At 41.3% G+C, this 18,082-nt stretch overlaps 1 protein-coding gene across 5 annotated transcripts in view; it reads right to left on the bottom strand.

The window, feature by feature from the left end:
* The window catches only part of LOC145996275 (SLIT-ROBO Rho GTPase-activating protein 1-like), a 248,310-nt gene that overhangs the window by 51,813 nt on the left and 178,415 nt on the right, over positions 1-18,082 (bottom strand). For 4 of the 5 annotated variants that reach the window (XM_083132707.1, XM_083132722.1, XM_083132714.1 and 1 more), the window contains exon 2: positions 10,887-11,070. In XM_083132707.1, coding sequence (XP_082988833.1) covers positions 10,887-11,070 — 184 coding nt within the window. Of the gene's footprint in view, positions 1-10,886; positions 11,071-14,005; positions 14,055-18,082 lie in introns of those variants that run through there. The other variant, XM_083132717.1, reaches the window with a different exon arrangement.

Genomic DNA, 18,082 nt, shown 5'->3' with positions numbered 1-18,082 from the left:
GCGTCGGCAGCTGCAGCAGATGCTGGAGTGGGGCGTAATAAGGAAATCACGCTCAGTACATTTGAATCCTCTACTCGTGGTGAAGAAATTTGACAATAGCCTCAGAATTTGCGGAGATTTTCGCGCGCTAAATACGAGGTGTAAGCTGGAACGCGTCAGAACATTAAAACTACAGGACACCCTGCAACTGTTCCATGGCAAGCACGTGTTCTCAAAAATCGATATGTTATCTGGATTCTGGCAGGTCCCCTTGTGCGAACAGAGCATGCCTTATACAGCCTTCGGATTCGAGGATAACTTATACGAGTTTACCGTCGTTCCGTTCGGAATCTCTAACGGCGTGCAAGCTTTCACGAACGCCATGGCGGAAGTGCTCGTAGACGAAGTGAAAGATTTCTGTCTGTGGTATGTTGATGACATCTTGTGCTTTTCAAGAGACGTGGAAGAACATTTTGAACATCTAAACCTGATCCTCACTAAATTACGAGATGCGGGAATGACAATTAAACTCGAGAAATCGGCTTTCTTTCAACCGGAAGTGCAATTTTTGGGCCACATCATAGACGCGCAAGGCGTGAGGCAGGACCCAGTGAAGTTTGACACGATAAGGAAGCTCGAGCCCCCGACATCAAGGAAAGGAGTCCAGCGCCTTCTAGGGATATTTACGTGGCACCGGCGCTTCATACAGAACTTCAGCGAACTTGCGTCACCCCTATTTGAACTGCTGAAACAAGGAAAGGCATGGAAGTGGACGGATCAACGCCAAGAAGCCCTAGATAAACTAAAGGACGCCGTCTGTGAACAGCTTCGCCACTACCACGCTGATTTTTCTGACGTTTTTTATGTCCAGTGCGACGCTTCAATCACGGCCGTGGGCGCAGTACTGTATCAAGAAAAGGAGGGGGAGAAACGTGTGATTCAGTACGCCAGTCGTTCCCTGCGGGGGGCAGAGAAAAATTACACCGTCGGAGAACTCGAGTGCCTGGCCGTGGTGTGGGCCATCGAAACCTTTCATGTTTATCTGGCCGGAGGACACTTTATTGTGAGAACAGACCACCGGAATCTCCAATGGCTGCACCGCGCAAAAAACTGGAGTGGGAGACTAACGAGGTGGAGCAATCGCCTTCAGCGCTACTCGTTCGAGGTGGAGTATGTGAAAGGGCGAGAGAATGTTGTGCCTGATGCCCTGTCAAGATACGTTGGGGGGAAAGGATTAACAAAAGTGCACGTAAATTTGATGCAGTTCGATTCCCTGTACCTGACCACCTTCAGCCGCGGGCGGTTTATAGAAATGCAACACGAAGATGCCGAGCTCGCACAGTACTTCAGTATCCTGGAAGACCAGCAATCCGCAGATCCACGTCGCCAGCGACGCGTGAAAGAGCATTTTGTCGTCGCGAACGGGATCCTGTGCAAGACGGATGTCCACAACCCGGAGCGCCTGAGGGTATATGTGCCAGCTGAAGCGAGAAAGAAAATCTTGGAGGAAGCGCATGACAAATCAGGTCACTTCGGGGGGAGGAAAATGTGGAGATACCTCGAGAGTACCTATTATTGGAAAGGGATGCGGAAAGACGCTAAGAAATGGGTGCGCGATTGCGTCATTTGTATGCAAACTAAGCCTAACCGCGTCAGAGCAGCAAAAAACCCCAACATCGTTTGTGGCAGAGAAACCGCGGGAAGTGTTGTTCGCAGACTGCGTGGGACCACTCCCGAAAAGCAAGGACGGCATGAAGTACCTATTCACAGTCATGGATGGATGCAGTCGTTTTCTGGTTGCGTATCCAGTCAGGTCAACCGCGACGAGAGTGCTGCTCCGTAAGCTTACAGAAAATTACTTTGTACACCTCGGAACTCCGCGCTACATTCTCACGGACCGCGGAGCTCAGTTCACAAGTAGCCTCTGGAGGGACACTTTGGAAGCATACGCAGTGAAGCCCATATGGACCCCGAGCTACAGGCCGCAGGCAAACAAGGTCGAACGCATGCACTGTGAAATGAACCGCCTCTTGAGATTATTTTGCCATAAACAGCATCAGGAATGGAGCAAGCACGTCACCTCGATTGTACTCCTCCTAAACAACACAGAATCCGACACCCTTGGGTTCACACCAGCAGAGCTACAATTCGGCAGCACACCTCGGAGAGACGTAATTCGTCACTTTGGATTGAGGGAGGACAACCGCAACCCAACTGTCAAACAAAAGATCCTGATGGCCGTCGAACGGACGAGAGAAACCAGGAGAAAGGCCAATGAAAGGCAGGCAAGAGACGGCGCCGAGATTCGAACTGGAGACCTCGCATTCGTAAAAAATCACGGACTTAGCTCTCAAATTGAAGGGAAAATAAAGAAGCTCTTTTTCATGTACGATGGTCCGTACTTCTGCAAGAGCAAGCTCGCCGCCAATATTCTGGAGTTAGTGGACTGCACGTCTGGGAAGATCATAGCACCCCAGCATATAGAGAACTGCAAAAGGTGGAACTGTTCCGATGAGAAGCGCAGAGAGTGGACAGCACTGTACGAGAGTAAGAGCGACGTAGGAATGCAAGCTGACACGTAAATGCTCACATCTTGTTCTTGTTTTATATATATACTCTCCATATTATGTTTATATTCAGGATGTTATTATATGTGTTAAGTAACCGAAAGTTCACAGTGTCAGTGCAGTGCGGAGAGTAAATTTTTATATACAGGGTGTTCATGTATTTGCTTGTCAATTTTTATATACAGGGTATTCATGTAATTGCTTGTCAATTTATATACAGGGTGTTCATGTATTTGTTGGTCAATATTATATACAGAGTGTTCGAGGATTTGTAAACAAAAAAATTCTGTCCCTGTGTAGAGCGAATTTTTCACGCTTACGAAATCCTTGGAAGAAGGAGAGGGGCGAGGTTGTGACAGTCAGATTTACCGTCATTATTATTATTATCATTATTATTCATGTATGTAGCGGTAAAAAGACGTGTTGATTCAAAGTGTTGAGTGTTTTAATTTGTAAGATTACATATTTGATTTTTGCCAAGCCGACGGGAGGAACGAGACGTTCGCGTGTGTTAAGGGCGAGCACCTGAAGGGTCACGCTATGCGTCTAAAGCTTAGGAAATTCGACCGTAATGACAAACATTTAAATATCTCGGTTTCCAACGGTCAGATTCATGTGAAACTTATACCAGCGCAGCGGCATGTGTGCAAGGACGGATGTGTGGAGTTTCGTCACGATCAAGCGACAATTACGGACGCCAGATCAAATCGGTTCTAATTGATCAGTTTGTGGACAGCGATTGCAACTGAGCTATGGGCGACAGCGAGGCGGAAGCTTAATCCACACAAGTAAACTTCGGACACGGTCCGTCCTAGTTTGGAGACAATAGAGCGTGGTGGAATAACCTCTTCGGAAGCGTCACTCCAACGTGCGCCTAGCGTCCTTTTTTCAAAATCCAAATAAAACGAAGGACATGGTTTTTCGATACACAGTCTTACCGCGATCCTTGTAGCGAGAGCAGCTCCGAGCTACCTCTCCATATACAGTTTTGCCGCGATTCTTGGAACGAGAGCACTTTCGTGCTACCTTTCGTGTACAGTGGACTTTGTTGTGTTGTGCGAACACCAGTGTGTGTGATAGGCAGTAAGTCTACACGAGTGCGCCTACCTCAACCGCTGGGGGAAGTTGAAGCGAAACCGTGTTTCCGTGATTACCTTACGCCATTTATAATTTTTGAGAAACGAGGAACACCGGAAACTATGGCGGGCTAGAGGAAGAAGAGAGATGGGGGCGTTACGTCGATTCGCCCGAGGTCAGAAGAAGCTACGCCGATGATGCCTATCCGCCGCCATGGAGAGAGAGAGAACGTCGAACGCCGCCCTATTGATACGCCGACGATGCCTACCATCCGCCACGTTGACGCCCCGACGACGCCGACGACGCCTACCAACCGCGACAGAGAGACGTAGAGAGAGATGTTGACGCCCCGACGACGCCGACGACGCCCGCTCAGATGCGACGTCCGAACCGCGCCATACCACGGAGATCCACCGATCCCGAGAGGAAGAGGAGCCGGGGAACTAGGTGTTTGAACCCTTTTTGCATCTTCATCGTCACGACCAAGGAAACCTTTCGCGTGGATACTGTGTGTTTTCAATCGCCCATAAAGACGCCAGGATGCACCCCGGAAGCTGAGAGATGGTAAAGTATTCATCTGTGTGAACCTTAACACGTGACGGCCCGATTGATTTAGAGAACGCCCTTGAAATTCGTCGACATTTTGAAAACGCCCACTCAACTCGAACTTCATACCAAACTCCCGTCGCGCTTGTCATTTGTAATCTATTCGTCTCAGGTCAATTTTTCTTATTCCTTGTGATATTTTTTTATGATCTTAAATTCATTGTCGTTTGTGCTCCTTTGTATTTGTTTAAAGTGCGTACTATTAGAGTAAAGCGCCGCCCGCTTAATTGCATATTCTACTTGAGATTTGTTCATTTTTATGTGTCAGCGCTGTGTCGCTGCTAGCTATGTCCGGACGCATATGTGATTATTTGTTAAAGTATTTGCCTGATAATGTGAATTGCTCGTCGCGGCGAAGTGTTTAAGTCCCGCCTGCTAGAGAGTATATGTTTGCGCCACTCAACGGAGGTTATTTGTTATGTTTGGAACCACGTGAGGTCTTGTAAAAGGAAAACGTCCGCCCACGTGAATGTAATTGCCGTTGAGACGCCTTTGTTTATACTGGTCAAGTAATGTATGGTCACCGCGCCGACTAGTTTCTTTTTTAAAAACAAAAGGTGAACTTAAGTAAGGGCTGGCTAGGATTTAAGTAGCACTGGAGCAAAATCACAAATGACCTGATTAGACAAAAAGTAAGATAAAATTAATTGAGAATGCAATAATTAGGGCTTGTCGTCATAAAACCTGTACATGTCATGTATAATTTCTTGTGTCGATGACCCCATGAGGATTGAATCTGAGAGAGAATGTGAGAGTGCAAGTGTGGGGACCTGTAATAATTCCATTTTTGTTGGTTATGAATAGAATATACCTTTTATTTTCATGTTAATTTTGGGCTATATCATTTTCGTATGCATGTCGCTACCCGTGATTTTCAGGTATGCAGCTAGCCGCTTCCCGGCTACAGGTAAAGAGGTGGTAATTTGAAAGTACATATGTCCTTGTTTTTATTCGGTATGGCTTATTACTATGCACTGTTGGTCACCGGTTCCTACACACGAACTCAACCTGGACCGTAACGCTATTTCGCTTGCCCGAGGGAGATTTTGCCGCCTCTATCTAGGTAGTGGTAGCATTTGTTTTCCCGGGCAAGGGAGGGCGTAACATACAGTAACAATAATTTCTTGCCGGTGTGATCCTATACACTGACAATGATCAATGCTGTTAACGTACTGAATGATCCATTGATTGCTTGCACTATTGCTTTGCCAGATTAGTAGAAAATGGATCGCCCGTTTTTGCACTGAAGTTGTGCTTTACACAGTAATTATCGATATTTTGCTGCCTGTTACGCCATCGATGTCCATAGGATTTGTTCCAGGGGCGGCGCAAACTGAGCATTTTTTCCTGGCGGTGTAGCAAATGAAGGATTATTCTCCCCAAAATAGCGATGCAGATAAAAGAAATGGCTATTAGCCGGAATATATTCATGTATGCCAATTAGTTATCTGGATATTAGAATTATTCAGATGCTAATGAAATAAATTACGCAGATATTTATAATCTCCGATATAAAGATATTTATAATCTAGATTATCTGTATTTTCATGTAATGGACTTTGTCTTTTTGAGTCTCTTGCAAAGTAAGCAATATTGTCGTTTATTTTTGACGCCGTTGCCACTTTCAAAAATTACCTGAAAATGCTGAGAAAAATGTAGCTGCAGCGAAAATTTCGCTACAACTACAGGAATTTTGTAGCTTCGCTACCGCTACAACTACAATTTAAAAAATGTAGTGCCGCTACAGCTACCGCTACAAGTAGCGCGCTAATTCCGACCACTGCATATATACCACTAAAGATGCCTTGTCGACGCCGAAATTGCGAAATAACCAACCGCTGCAGAAGGAAAGCGGATCATTTCTGAAAGCGCTGATTCATCTCCGCAGTGGTGACCACAATTTGTGCCGAACTTGAACCGCGGAGGTCACATCCTGAAGAGGGGTCATATGCATTCGTGCGTTTTCAACTCTTCGTCCGAATTGGAGCGCGACCAATCGTTCCTGAATTCTACGTGGCGTGTCGACTTGGTTTCCAATTTCCATCTCTTTCGTTGTCGTTTGCTTAGCATGACCCACGCGAGAGAAATTTCGGCGACTTTAGTTTCAACTTTAGTGCTGAAAGCCCGTTGTGTGTTCCACTGAATACAGCACTTCGAGTCTTAATATGTGCATTAGTGGTGCGAAATATGGCGGGAAAGTATTTTGTGCACTGGAATCCGAATTACCTGAGCCCGAATCCAATGGAAACCTTTGAATCCGCTAGAATATAGTGGACATGCAATATAAAGCTACACTGCAAAAAGTTGAGTGGAGAAATGACTGTCTAAAGACAATTTTCGAAATAACCATGGCCGTTTCAAAATTATTGCCTGGTCCCACCAATGTAATTGTATGATTCTGTTTTTATATATATATATATATATATATATATATATATATATATATATATATATAATATATATATATATATAATATATATATATATGGTGCACGCAACTGTTATTTATAATCATTATCTCTCTTTATGCATAATTATATATCAAATTAAAATGAAGGGTGACTTTCTCATAAGGCAGTCAAAAAAACAACCTCACTTCCCCGCAGTACACCCGGGTAACTGCTTATTGCAGGTCGACGAGGCTCTGGCGCCTGGATCCACGACCAGGAAAACCGTATGTAGAGTTGTGTTGTCCTGTGTTTGTCCTTGTGTATGGTGAGTGTACCTTTACAGCCTCTGCTTTTGATACGTAAGGAGATTTTATCCTTGGAAACAGTACAGTTTAGTTCTTGCCAAGTAATTAATGAAATAGTTTCAAATAGAAGTCTTTTATTTTCTTGTTAAGGAGCTTATGCGCCAACATGTCCATAATATCAAAAACAATAAATCATATCAAAATATTTAAAAAAGGGTTGCTTCCCGCTTTTGTAAATTAACAGCAAAACGTGTTAAATTTTAAACGGTAGAATATTTACATTTTATAGTAATTTCTAACGGCATATCTATGAAATTCGTGACATTCCTAGGAATTGCAAAAATTTGAACTTTCGACCTTATTTGACCCACTGTTCTAGTAGTCACTACATTTTGTCAGCGTGATGAATTACAATTTGGCTCGAGTGGAATTTTGCCAAACCGACTGGTACTACTGGTTTGTCCCACGGACTAATTGGGTTCCCTTATTAGCCAGACCATGAAACGTTTAACGAACATTTCAGTTTGCTTAATGAGCATGGCATTAACATGAGGAAGTGTTTTATTATTTTCTTAAAAAAATGTACGAGTTCTATTTTATCAATCCGTATGTTAAAGCTATTATTAATTATGAAATGCATTCTAAATGAACGACTTATTTCAATATAGCACAACAACACCGAATGTAAGAAATATTCTAAATGATACGTTGCAAAACAAACGTTCGTGCTTTAACCAGTTTTCGAATCTATTCTCTGTCTCCTGTAAGAACTAAGTGTATTGTGAGAATCTTATTGTTCAATTTCGATGACAGTTGTTCGTTAAGAATCTTGCACGAAGGTATAGCCTATAGTGCGTATATGGTTACACCAAAACACTCGACTAAACCAGTGCAGTAAAATTGTAAGAGCTTATTTTATGAATTCATGGTCACTGTATTCATGACCAAGATGATTAAAAATGAACCACAAATCATTGGTATTTATTTGCACGGTCTACGTTCTTATTACGGACATCCGTCCGCCCTAAGATCCAAGTCGCTCTAAGTAAATACACCCACGTGACTTCCTAGACATTGTATTGGTTATTCGAATGGTAGCTGTGCAGGAATCTTGCGCGTACGAATATAGTGCATGTGGTAAAGCCATACCACTCAACATAGCTGCTATATTGAAGTTGTGGGACAGTATATTATCAGCTGCAGAATCAAGACCAATATATATATTCATGGGCAAAACAACACCAGAACTAGCACATTGGAAAGGAATTATTTCTCAGAAGTCAAGTGATTTTGTTTACATTAACTTCGTTCTTACACTGGATCAGGAATAGGAGGAGGCCCCTGGGCAAAATGTTTTGTGGGGGACCCCATTTTGTTTTATTATTTTTTACTAGGAGCTTTATTAGCTCAATATGTTAACCACCAATTTTCAGCAGTTGAAATGGTAGATGTGATTTTACAATCAGTAGTCATTCACAATCGAACATATCGCAGATAGGTTTGCAGGAAGAATAGCGCAGTAAAATAAAGTTACTTGACGAAAATTGTAGCGCTATAGCAGCAGTAAAATTCTGCGTCTAAATGTCTACAGTATATTATGAAGAGTGAACACCGTAACTACAATATGTAGTAAATACTAAGGGGGTTCAGACGGAAACGGAGAACTGAGCAGTAGACTGTACTTACGTACATAATTTATTATAAATGATATTATTTACAATTAAAAGTAAATATGTCACTACATATGCACGGTCCATCTACTGGTCAATTACCGACAGGTTCATTGTGGAAATTGTAGTAACTACACTTTCTTCAAGAAAATTCCCAAACACTTATAGTAGGCACACTTTTTAGCCTTTTTCGCCGAAAAATTCATATACTATATCATCGAAGTCCAATTCACGAAGAAGTTCATGTTGAATGCTTAATAAACAAAGATTGGATAAGCGATCCTGTCCCATGGCACTACGGAGCCTGTTTTTCATTAGTAGTGCACGCGTCAAATCTCCTGCATATGGCGATAGCCAATAGCAATGCACTGCAGCGGTGACATGTCGAAATCTCACACGGGAAAGAGAGCGAGCGTGGTTCAGAGAAACGCCTTGTCACGGAACTAGGCAACGCCGCACTTCTGTGATTTGCTTGTGCTGTTCAGCCGTCCAAGGCCATATGCAGGAGATTTGACGCGCACTCTAATTTCATTTTTGAGAAAGATCTTTCTCCGCTGCAATTTGTTGCCATTAAGACCAAATACATTCTAAAGAGAATTTCGACATTGGGAAATGTACTGCGGAACGGGTCCTTACATTCAATATTATACCTAGACAGTTCCATTCGGATGTCTTCCTGATGTTTGACATTGCTACTGCTTACTAGGTGTGCAAACTATATCAGCTCAAAAATAGGACTTGTAGCTTTCCTGGCGACGTGATTCGAACAAGTGTTCTCGGGGTACCAGCCAGGTTAAATCTATGTTAGCTTTTATGTTAGCTCATTCCCTAGCGAGGGTTCCAGATCCCCTCGTAGATGCTCACAAGCTTGCGAGCTGCAGATGTAATTTGTGATGGAGTTGCCACTGCAAGTTCGTTTAGAATACTGAACCTCTTCGCGACAGTTTCATAGGGAAAAATCCTGTCTGCGAGTGATGAGGTGATTTGATCAATCACTGGAAAAAAAAACTTTCCACTCTGAAATGTTCACTAGGCGAGAGGTGGATTTGAGGTTCATTTTCATAGTCAAGAGGATTCAGTCGGACGTTTCTCACCCGCTGACGTGAATGTTCCTTATTGTACTCTTCTGTGCCACTTCTTCTTCTGGCTATCTCCTCATATTCAGAAAACTAGTTCCTTTTTGATTCTACGAACTTCTTTAAAGATCTCAAAATGTCAATGGCAGACTGAAGAACTAACCTTGGATCCTGGAGTGTTTTGCTCGTAGCATCAAATATCTCTAAAATGTCATTCCAGAAGACTGCTAACAATGCTATTTCCAGGGATGACATCTGCCGTGAGAGTCCATTCACTTCACTTCTTACAATACCCTACACCGAGAGAGAGCGCTAGTATCTCCACAATTTTTTTCCCTAGAAAAACTCACAGTTCTAATACGATGTTATTAACGAAAGAAAGTTATGTATACTTTGTAGGATTATTTATTATCTTAATCATATCTGAGGATTGATTGTTTGAATAAGTGTGCCTTATTTCCACACCACAGCCAAATCAATCCATAGTATAAAGTATACTGTGCTTCAGATATCTACAAACAGATCGACTGAGAGCTGTGCTACAATTGGATCCAGAAGAGTGTAGACATACGACAATATTGAACTTCTTTTGATTTTTAAAATACAACTTCTTACGTAATAAGCTAGTTAAAAGATTTTTTGGTGGAGGCCCTTCACAGCTTCCTTTTGGTAGGGGCCCCGGGGCAATTGCCCCAGTTGCCCATAGGTTAATCCGGCCCTGCTCTTATCACTTAATAGTTCCGCAATTAGCTTCTTTATAAAGCATTTTTTTTTCAAAGGGCAATTCGACCGACACAGATTATTTTTAAGTTCAATTTTCTATTCCTTCGTGTAATTAGTCTTTAATCCTTCTTAGTGGAAGTGTAACCTTTCCTAATTAGTTTTACAAAAAGTTAAAAATTAGTGCATCAAAATTGTGCTCTATAAAATACACGTCGAATGGGATGAATATTATTGAAGCAGAACGTCTCATCACCATGCTTATTCTGTGTGTCTTACGCAATGAGAAAAAAAAATGGCAAACAAACTTCTGACAACCTCTGCACCACCACACGTAAAAATCCATTCCTTAAAAACATGCAGGAAGCAAGAGAAAAATTAATGAAAATAGTCAAGGACAATTTGCCACGAAAGGGGGTGAATTGTTTCTGTAAAATTCTAGCATCCCAAATCTGCTGCCTTGTAAAACAAACACTTAGCCAGTTGTTCATACTTACTTCTGTTTCTGTTCCTTGTGGCGCAGGTGAAGGCTTTTGGCTAGCTTATCCAGGTTCTTGCTGTAATCCAACTCTACTTCCGCTCTCCGCCGGAAGTAGTCCTGGACCTCCGCCACCAACGCCACCTGTGATTCCATACGAACGTCCAGGCATCGCAGCTGCTCGTTCAGTTGCAGACGAATATCTGAAAATAAATGAATACCTGCATTAAGATCCGCCATGATCAACTTATACATGAAACATTAATACATGAAATATGACCTTTAATGGAAAACATTGAGTTTTTATATTATTTTATACATTGAAAGGAGAATAACGCCATATTGTCTCTACTGCACACTATAAGTTTCGTCCATAAGAAGAAAAAGCCGCCTCGGTCCTCAAGCGTGCTGACTTATCAATTCGCGTCTCGCCTTCGACTGTTCCGGCTTCTTATCTCGGCAAGTGGACGTGTGCTACTTTGTGAATACCCTTTCGTCAAAGTAATTTTACCATCACTCATCTTCACGACTAGCCTAAGAAACAGAAATATGACGCAAACTATGAAAAATTCAAATACGTACATAGATTACAGTTCATTAGTTTAGAGAGACTCCAACTTTTTCATCCTGAACGCACCCTCTCCATGACACGTGAATTCACAAAAATATTTTCTTGTACTTGCTTACATTATAGCCTTATGCAGTTCAAGAATTATAATTTTACACCTTCCTCTTCATCGTAATTCCAACAACTGATTAGGAATCATATTCTATATTTTGATAAAACAGCAGCTTTATAAACAAATTGATAATTAGATTAATTTACAAGCAAACTATATTTTCTTGTACATTACAGCAATTAGTGACAACGTTTAGACTGATGAAAACTCCATAAATACTCTGTATTCTCTTATAAAATCACATTAATAAATGTCAGATTGGAGTTTGCATGTACACATGTAAGAATATACTTTAAAATAGCGGTCTTACCGAAATTTGATCGTTCCAATAGAACGTTTTTTTGGAAGAGTTGCAAATGCCACAAACTCAGGAAAAACACTTGAATTTATTCAAAATTTTTAACGCGGGGGAAGGGAGGTAAAGCTAAATTTCGTGGTATAATAATAAAATTAGGGATATGTGAACATTTTTGGAAGGTGTAACGAAAAATATACCTCCGACAGATAAAATTTCCCATAATTTCTTCCTAGTCTTTCCTGGTCTCTCAAGATACACTAACCAAAAAAATAAATAAAAGTTTAAAAGAGGTGGTAAAAACTGATCGTTTCTTCACCTTGGCACACCGAGAACGTCGTAAGCCTATGTATGGGGAGGCAGCTCTCCTCTTCTCATCTGTCAACTTCGTACTTTGCATATTTACGGTGGAACTAACAACTTCCGCAAAACGGTGCAGTGGTTTTGTTCAATTGCGGTTCCTTTGCGTCTCGCGAACTACTCTCTCCTCCTCCCTCGGACTGCAATTTCATGCGGTTGCATACGCTTGCGGGACTTATTACTCCGTAGAGGAGAAAACCTAACGGTGGCTGTAGTGGTGGCGGATGAAAGTAGTTCCTCTCGAGTATGCTTAGCCCTTGTACAGTGGGATGCTCAAGTATTGCATAGTAAATTGTCCATGACTACTTTCATTATTTTCTCTCTCATACTCTCATTAAGGAATGAATTTTCGTCAGCAGCGTTTTGTTTCAGTGTCTGAAGCATTCATTGCATAAAAAAAAGAGAATAAACGTGGTGATGGACAATTTGCTCGATAATACTTATGCAACAAATTCTTCATGTGCTTTGGCACCTGTTCTAACACCTATAGCAATCTTGAACGGTAAAGGTGGATAGGTGACATGTAATTTGTCCACCGTTGCACCAGTTTAATTTGCTTTGCCATATCAGGTAATTAAATTGAATCCACAGAAAAACTTCAACAATATCTAAGGAAAGAGCCTCGTTAAGAGCAACAATGGAAACACTAAGATATATTGAGAATTGAGAATTATGATAACGTGAGTAAGATTTTGATAAAGTTTTTTTGTAAAGCTTCGAACACAGAATTAAGCCTTGTCGCATTTTACAAGGGTCCTGATACAGAGTCGAAACGTAACATGTACTATATAAAAAATATTTAAAATTGCCTTTGTCAGCGACTTTAGTTTTAGAAAATATGAAAATTGAAACCATATAAAAATATATTACAATTTACCCCCCTATTTTTCTGCAATATCTATTCTTAAAGTACTATTTGCTATCACATCTTATGTCATTCCTATCTCTTTAGCTAATCATGGCGATCAGGAACAACAGTTATTAGATGAAATTGATGAAGAGACAGACACTCGTAAAGAAACATCCATGACCAGTGATTTATCTACATACCGCCAACACATCAATTTTTTTCCAACACACTTCCTAAAATTTTTCACAGGAATCAAATATATGGGCACTTTAGAGTTAAATATACCTTTACACCCCCCTTCCTGGAAAATCTTTGATAAATCCCTGCTCGTGGTTAGGCCTGGATCCGAACTTGAGACCTTCGGTGGAGAGACCTCTCAACGCGCTCGACCAGCGAGGTGACTGCGAAAATATTCGTATAGAATAATTGATAAAAATCTTCTATCAGCAAATTTCTTAAATGCAATTCCAGCCATGGAAAGGAAACCCCCCCTCTCTCTCTCTCTCCCCCTGAGAATAAATATTCTAAAATTGCAATTCCCTTGTTATTCATCAAAGATTTACAGATTTATAACTTTATTTTTAGAATAGAAAGCAACAAATGTGCTACTGCGGTGTTAGCCAAAAACATAGGTACCAAGTAAATTCACTTTTTAGAGAAATGAACCTATGCCTTTGAGGCATGCCTCAAATATTACACGTTCGTTCTGTTGTTGAAGAACAATCTCAACTACTACTATCGGTTCAAAAAAATGGTCGAAATGTGGGCTTTGGGTAATAAATAATTCAGTCTGCACCTGCGCAAAAGTGAGCGGGGCTTCCGCTGCAATGTCGTGTCGCTATGCGCACGAGATCTGAGCGACGATGTTATAAAAATAATCCAACTATAGGCACACGGTATGCTAAATGATCTGAAGATAGGGAACAAGAATAGACAAATGATGACAAACAGACCTTTTAATCTCGCGAGTTCACGACGACCATCCATGCAGCAACAACACTCCATGGGCAGTGAAATTTCCATTGGCACAGGTTCACGGAAAAATCAAAAAATCCCCTGCGACTTGGCAAGCAGAAGACAATTGGCACTGTACACTCCCGAAATGATTCCCGCTCAAATCTGGGCCCGGCACCATCCCAGATGAAACCATCAAAGCGCCAGGACATGGCGAACTGGAGCGAAGACGGGAAACTGCGGTTCAAATCGAGATTCGTGCTTCCATCTGGGAAGACCAACGGAAGTTGATGCTTGCCGCTTAAATTTCCACCCTCGATCTGGCCTTGGAATAAATGCATCAGAGAAAGTTAGACCACTTCTCCATGCACGCGATCTCGCAGTTAAGATCTGTGGAGTGAAACCGGATCATCTCTTCACAAAACCAAGAAAAAAAAATCTGTCAAAGTATAAGGTTCAGTCTGCTATATATACAGTGTGTGCGATTTGAAGGAAAAAAAACCGATATAATACACACACAATAGTTTTGTTTCTGGTTGTAGTTATATGACTTGCATTTCTACATGTTTTTATTACTCGCGACGATGACTTAGTTTAGTGTATAATTTAGAGCGCCCGAATTTCTAGGCACTAAACTGCTCAAATAGACAAGCAAAGGGGCACTAAAAATGTGGAAAATAGGCACGATAATAAGCACTGAAAATGAAAAAGGCATACAATAGACACTCACTTTCAATGCTTTGGATAACGAAAGGCCTCGATTTCAAATTCTCTTACCCAAAATTTAATACTTCAATAATATTATTGGCTGTAATTTCATAATACATGCATAGGATTGTATAATAATTTTATCTATTTTTTATTTAACGGAATCAATATTATATATTTATACATTTTCAAGACAATTTTTTTAAAAACTATCTGTTCTAACCTCAAATAAGAGAAAAGGTTGGTAGTGTGTAACAACAATTGATCTGCATCCATGATGACAGGGCATTCACAATAGAACACGTCGGGATTCGAACCTGGAATCTCCGGTATAGAGATTGTGGCTCGACCTTCAACGCATTCGCTTACAGGGGGAAGAAAGAAAGTAAGACAAAAAGTAGTGATCGACGGGTTTCCTCTTGAGGCGCGGGGAGATGGATTTTTTTCTAGTTGCCAACTATATTACGCAAATTGAAAATGGCGTCTAGGGTGTGATAGTTCTTTATTGAATGTACTGTTAACTTCTAGTCGTCAAAGGGAGAAGCACTTTCCTGTGCTACCTGAATCCGCTTGTGGTGAAACCTAAACGAAAAAAGAACAAAAAAAAAACATTTTGGGCAGAATTTTGTCCCTCTTTTGAAATATTTTACACACTAATAACCGAAATAGGTAATTATAGGCACTCTAGAATTTACATATGTATTACTAAAATGGCTTTGGGGTCTCTTAGTTATTGCTAACACGGATCTACAGCATGTACAGCAATGTATTGGAAAATTGTGTAACCTTTACGTTCGGGCAATCTTCGTGAAATTGTTTTACACTATCAGCTTTGCACGAAAGCATCAATACCTTGTTCCATTTCTTTCCTATCGGCGCTTGACCCTGCTCCAGATATGTGTATAATTTCAAAGCGGAGCATGCTGTTGTAAACAGTAAGACCACAATTCTGAGCTATTAACTGCTACTTTGAGGGAAGCAGCTTTGGATGTGGAATGGTTTCTAGATTGTGAAACGGGGGAAGAAATATCCACGCCTGTCCCAATACAGAATATACAAGGTGTCTCAAAAGTGTGGAGTTACTAAATTTTCAGTTTCAGACCCACATCACTGATGATGAACTTTGGACAGCAAAATTCTGCCCAGCGACCTTCCACGCACATGAAAAAGTTATCAACATAATTGTCGCATCTGGACAGACGAGTTATCAACAAATTTTCTTGAATGGGAACGAGGCACACGGAAGTAAATGTTTGGCTCCTTTCCTTTCAAAAATTGCGTGTTGTTTGATTTGATCTTTGTTATTTAGCTCACCTTTTCTGACACTTCTGGCTAATCGCGACGATGAGGATTAGTGGTGATATGATGAAATTGATGAAAGGAAACTCACAAACACCATCCATGCCCAGGCCAGAATTCGAACCCGGGAAAGTTACGTATTATCGTCGGGCAATATAAATTAGTGTAAATTAGACTCGGAAAACACGAAAAATAAAGGAGGATTAACAAGCGCTATTGTAGAAAGATTTGTGGTACTAGCGAAAATTTCCAAAAACCGAATCCAGAACAAATCCTTCAAACTGAGAACAAAAAAGTTTTTGAAAGGGAAAAACGGTTGTTTCGTACAGAGCTTCAAGGTCTAGCTGACAGTTAAGATAACGACGGTTCAAATCAGGTATTTCCTCCTAAAAGAGAGAGGGATTGAGGAAAATATGAGTACCTATGTTTGAAATTTGAATCACTAAATCAAGCTCTTCTAAGACGGGGGGAATGGGGTTAGGGGTTATGGCCCCTACGCGTGTAAATCAGTTACCCACTTGACAATTGCACTCACGCAACTTCACTAGCAGAAGAGGGGGAGGAGGGATAAAAGTGAAGAAAAGAGAAGTGTAAGGATATGGATCGAAAAGTACCGAGGGGGGAGGGAGATTGAACGACTGGAGACGGGGGAGGAAATAATTTCATCTGGACGTGCGAGGGAGGAGTCGCCCGTTCGCTGACCAAAATCCCCCCATCGTGTCTGATTCATGGCACAGCAACCGTGACTCACTCGACAAATTATCCCAGCAGATACAGCACGAGGCAGAGTTTCTGGAGCAGAAAAACCATTATTCCAGGAACACTTGAAATGAAATGTCATGGTGCCTGTTTAGGCATAAAACAAGGGAGTGGGTGAAGGCGAATGTTTACGAACTAAAGGGAAGGAAAAATAAAAGAAAAAACTGCTGCTGAACGCATCAGCCTCACTCGAACACTCGAAAAGAGAAACAAATAGCTTCCATTCTGCACAAAACTTCCAAGAAAATTTAAAAAGCGATTTTATTTTTCTCGCAAGATTTTATATTTTAGCAAAGATTGTGCTCGACTTAGCAATATGCAAATAATAATAATAATAATAATAATAATAATAATAATAAATAAAATATTTTTTTAAAAAAAAAACAACTATTATGTCATTTTTTAAATTTTGCGCGCACATATTCTCCTCTTCTGTACTTGTATTATAACTTTTCGACATGCTACGCTTAGGCGAATGTTTTCATTTGCTATTTTTGTTGTGATGAACATTTGAATCAAAAACCTTTGTAGTACTGATCTAGTGTGTCAGTATCTTCGTTTTTCATTGCCCAATGACATTTCCACCTGGTGGCGAAAATTTGAACGATTATTTTTTGTCCGATTGTTTGCAGTCTCTGTACCAAGTTTCACAGCAATCTGTTGCTTCGAACGGGTTCCAGAAGGTTCTAAGTAAGGGAACTTTAAATTCTAACCACCCTGTACTTAATTACAATTCCAAGCAGTACAGATCGACCACAAGAAAAAAACCTTGGGCCGAAAAGTTCCCGTGCAGCTTTCCTTTCTTCCCTCCACCTCCGGCCATAAGGAAGCATGGTCAACTCTCCCCCTCCCCTCCTCGTGTGGGTACGGTGCACAGGAGTCGCGGGTCTGCGCAGGTTGTTTTGCTCGTGGTTCCACTATAGCAGCCAGAACTGGAAAGGGGGGGGGGGGGACAAGGACAGTGTACTTTCTCATGGTAGAAAAGGCTTAGCATTAAGAAGCCATGTGTGGGGGCAAAAAATCTTCCCCCCAAATCGCCGCCACTGATACCAAGTGTGAGGATATTATATACAGTGCGTTCGTTTTGGCTCTGGGCCGAGATAGCGCGTGACATGACGCAGACGCCGGCAATTTCATCCCCTAACGTCTCGCTTATTTACGCACGTATCTTTAGCATGTAGACAATTATAATTAGGCCTATATTGCATAACTAGTACTAACTTGTGTTATAAAAGTTGTTCAAAGTTGTTCACGCGCTATCTCGGCCCAGAGCCAAAACGAACGCGCTGTACAGTCAACGGCAAAGATAT

The sequence above is a fragment of the Lepisma saccharinum genome, chromosome 1, assembly GCF_977018435.1.
Source record: "Lepisma saccharinum chromosome 1, izLepSacc3.1, whole genome shotgun sequence".
Taxonomy (NCBI): domain Eukaryota; kingdom Metazoa; phylum Arthropoda; class Insecta; order Zygentoma; family Lepismatidae; genus Lepisma; species Lepisma saccharinum.
The sequence above is the reverse complement of the archived record's forward strand: the minus strand, read 5'-3'. Positions and strand labels throughout refer to the sequence as shown.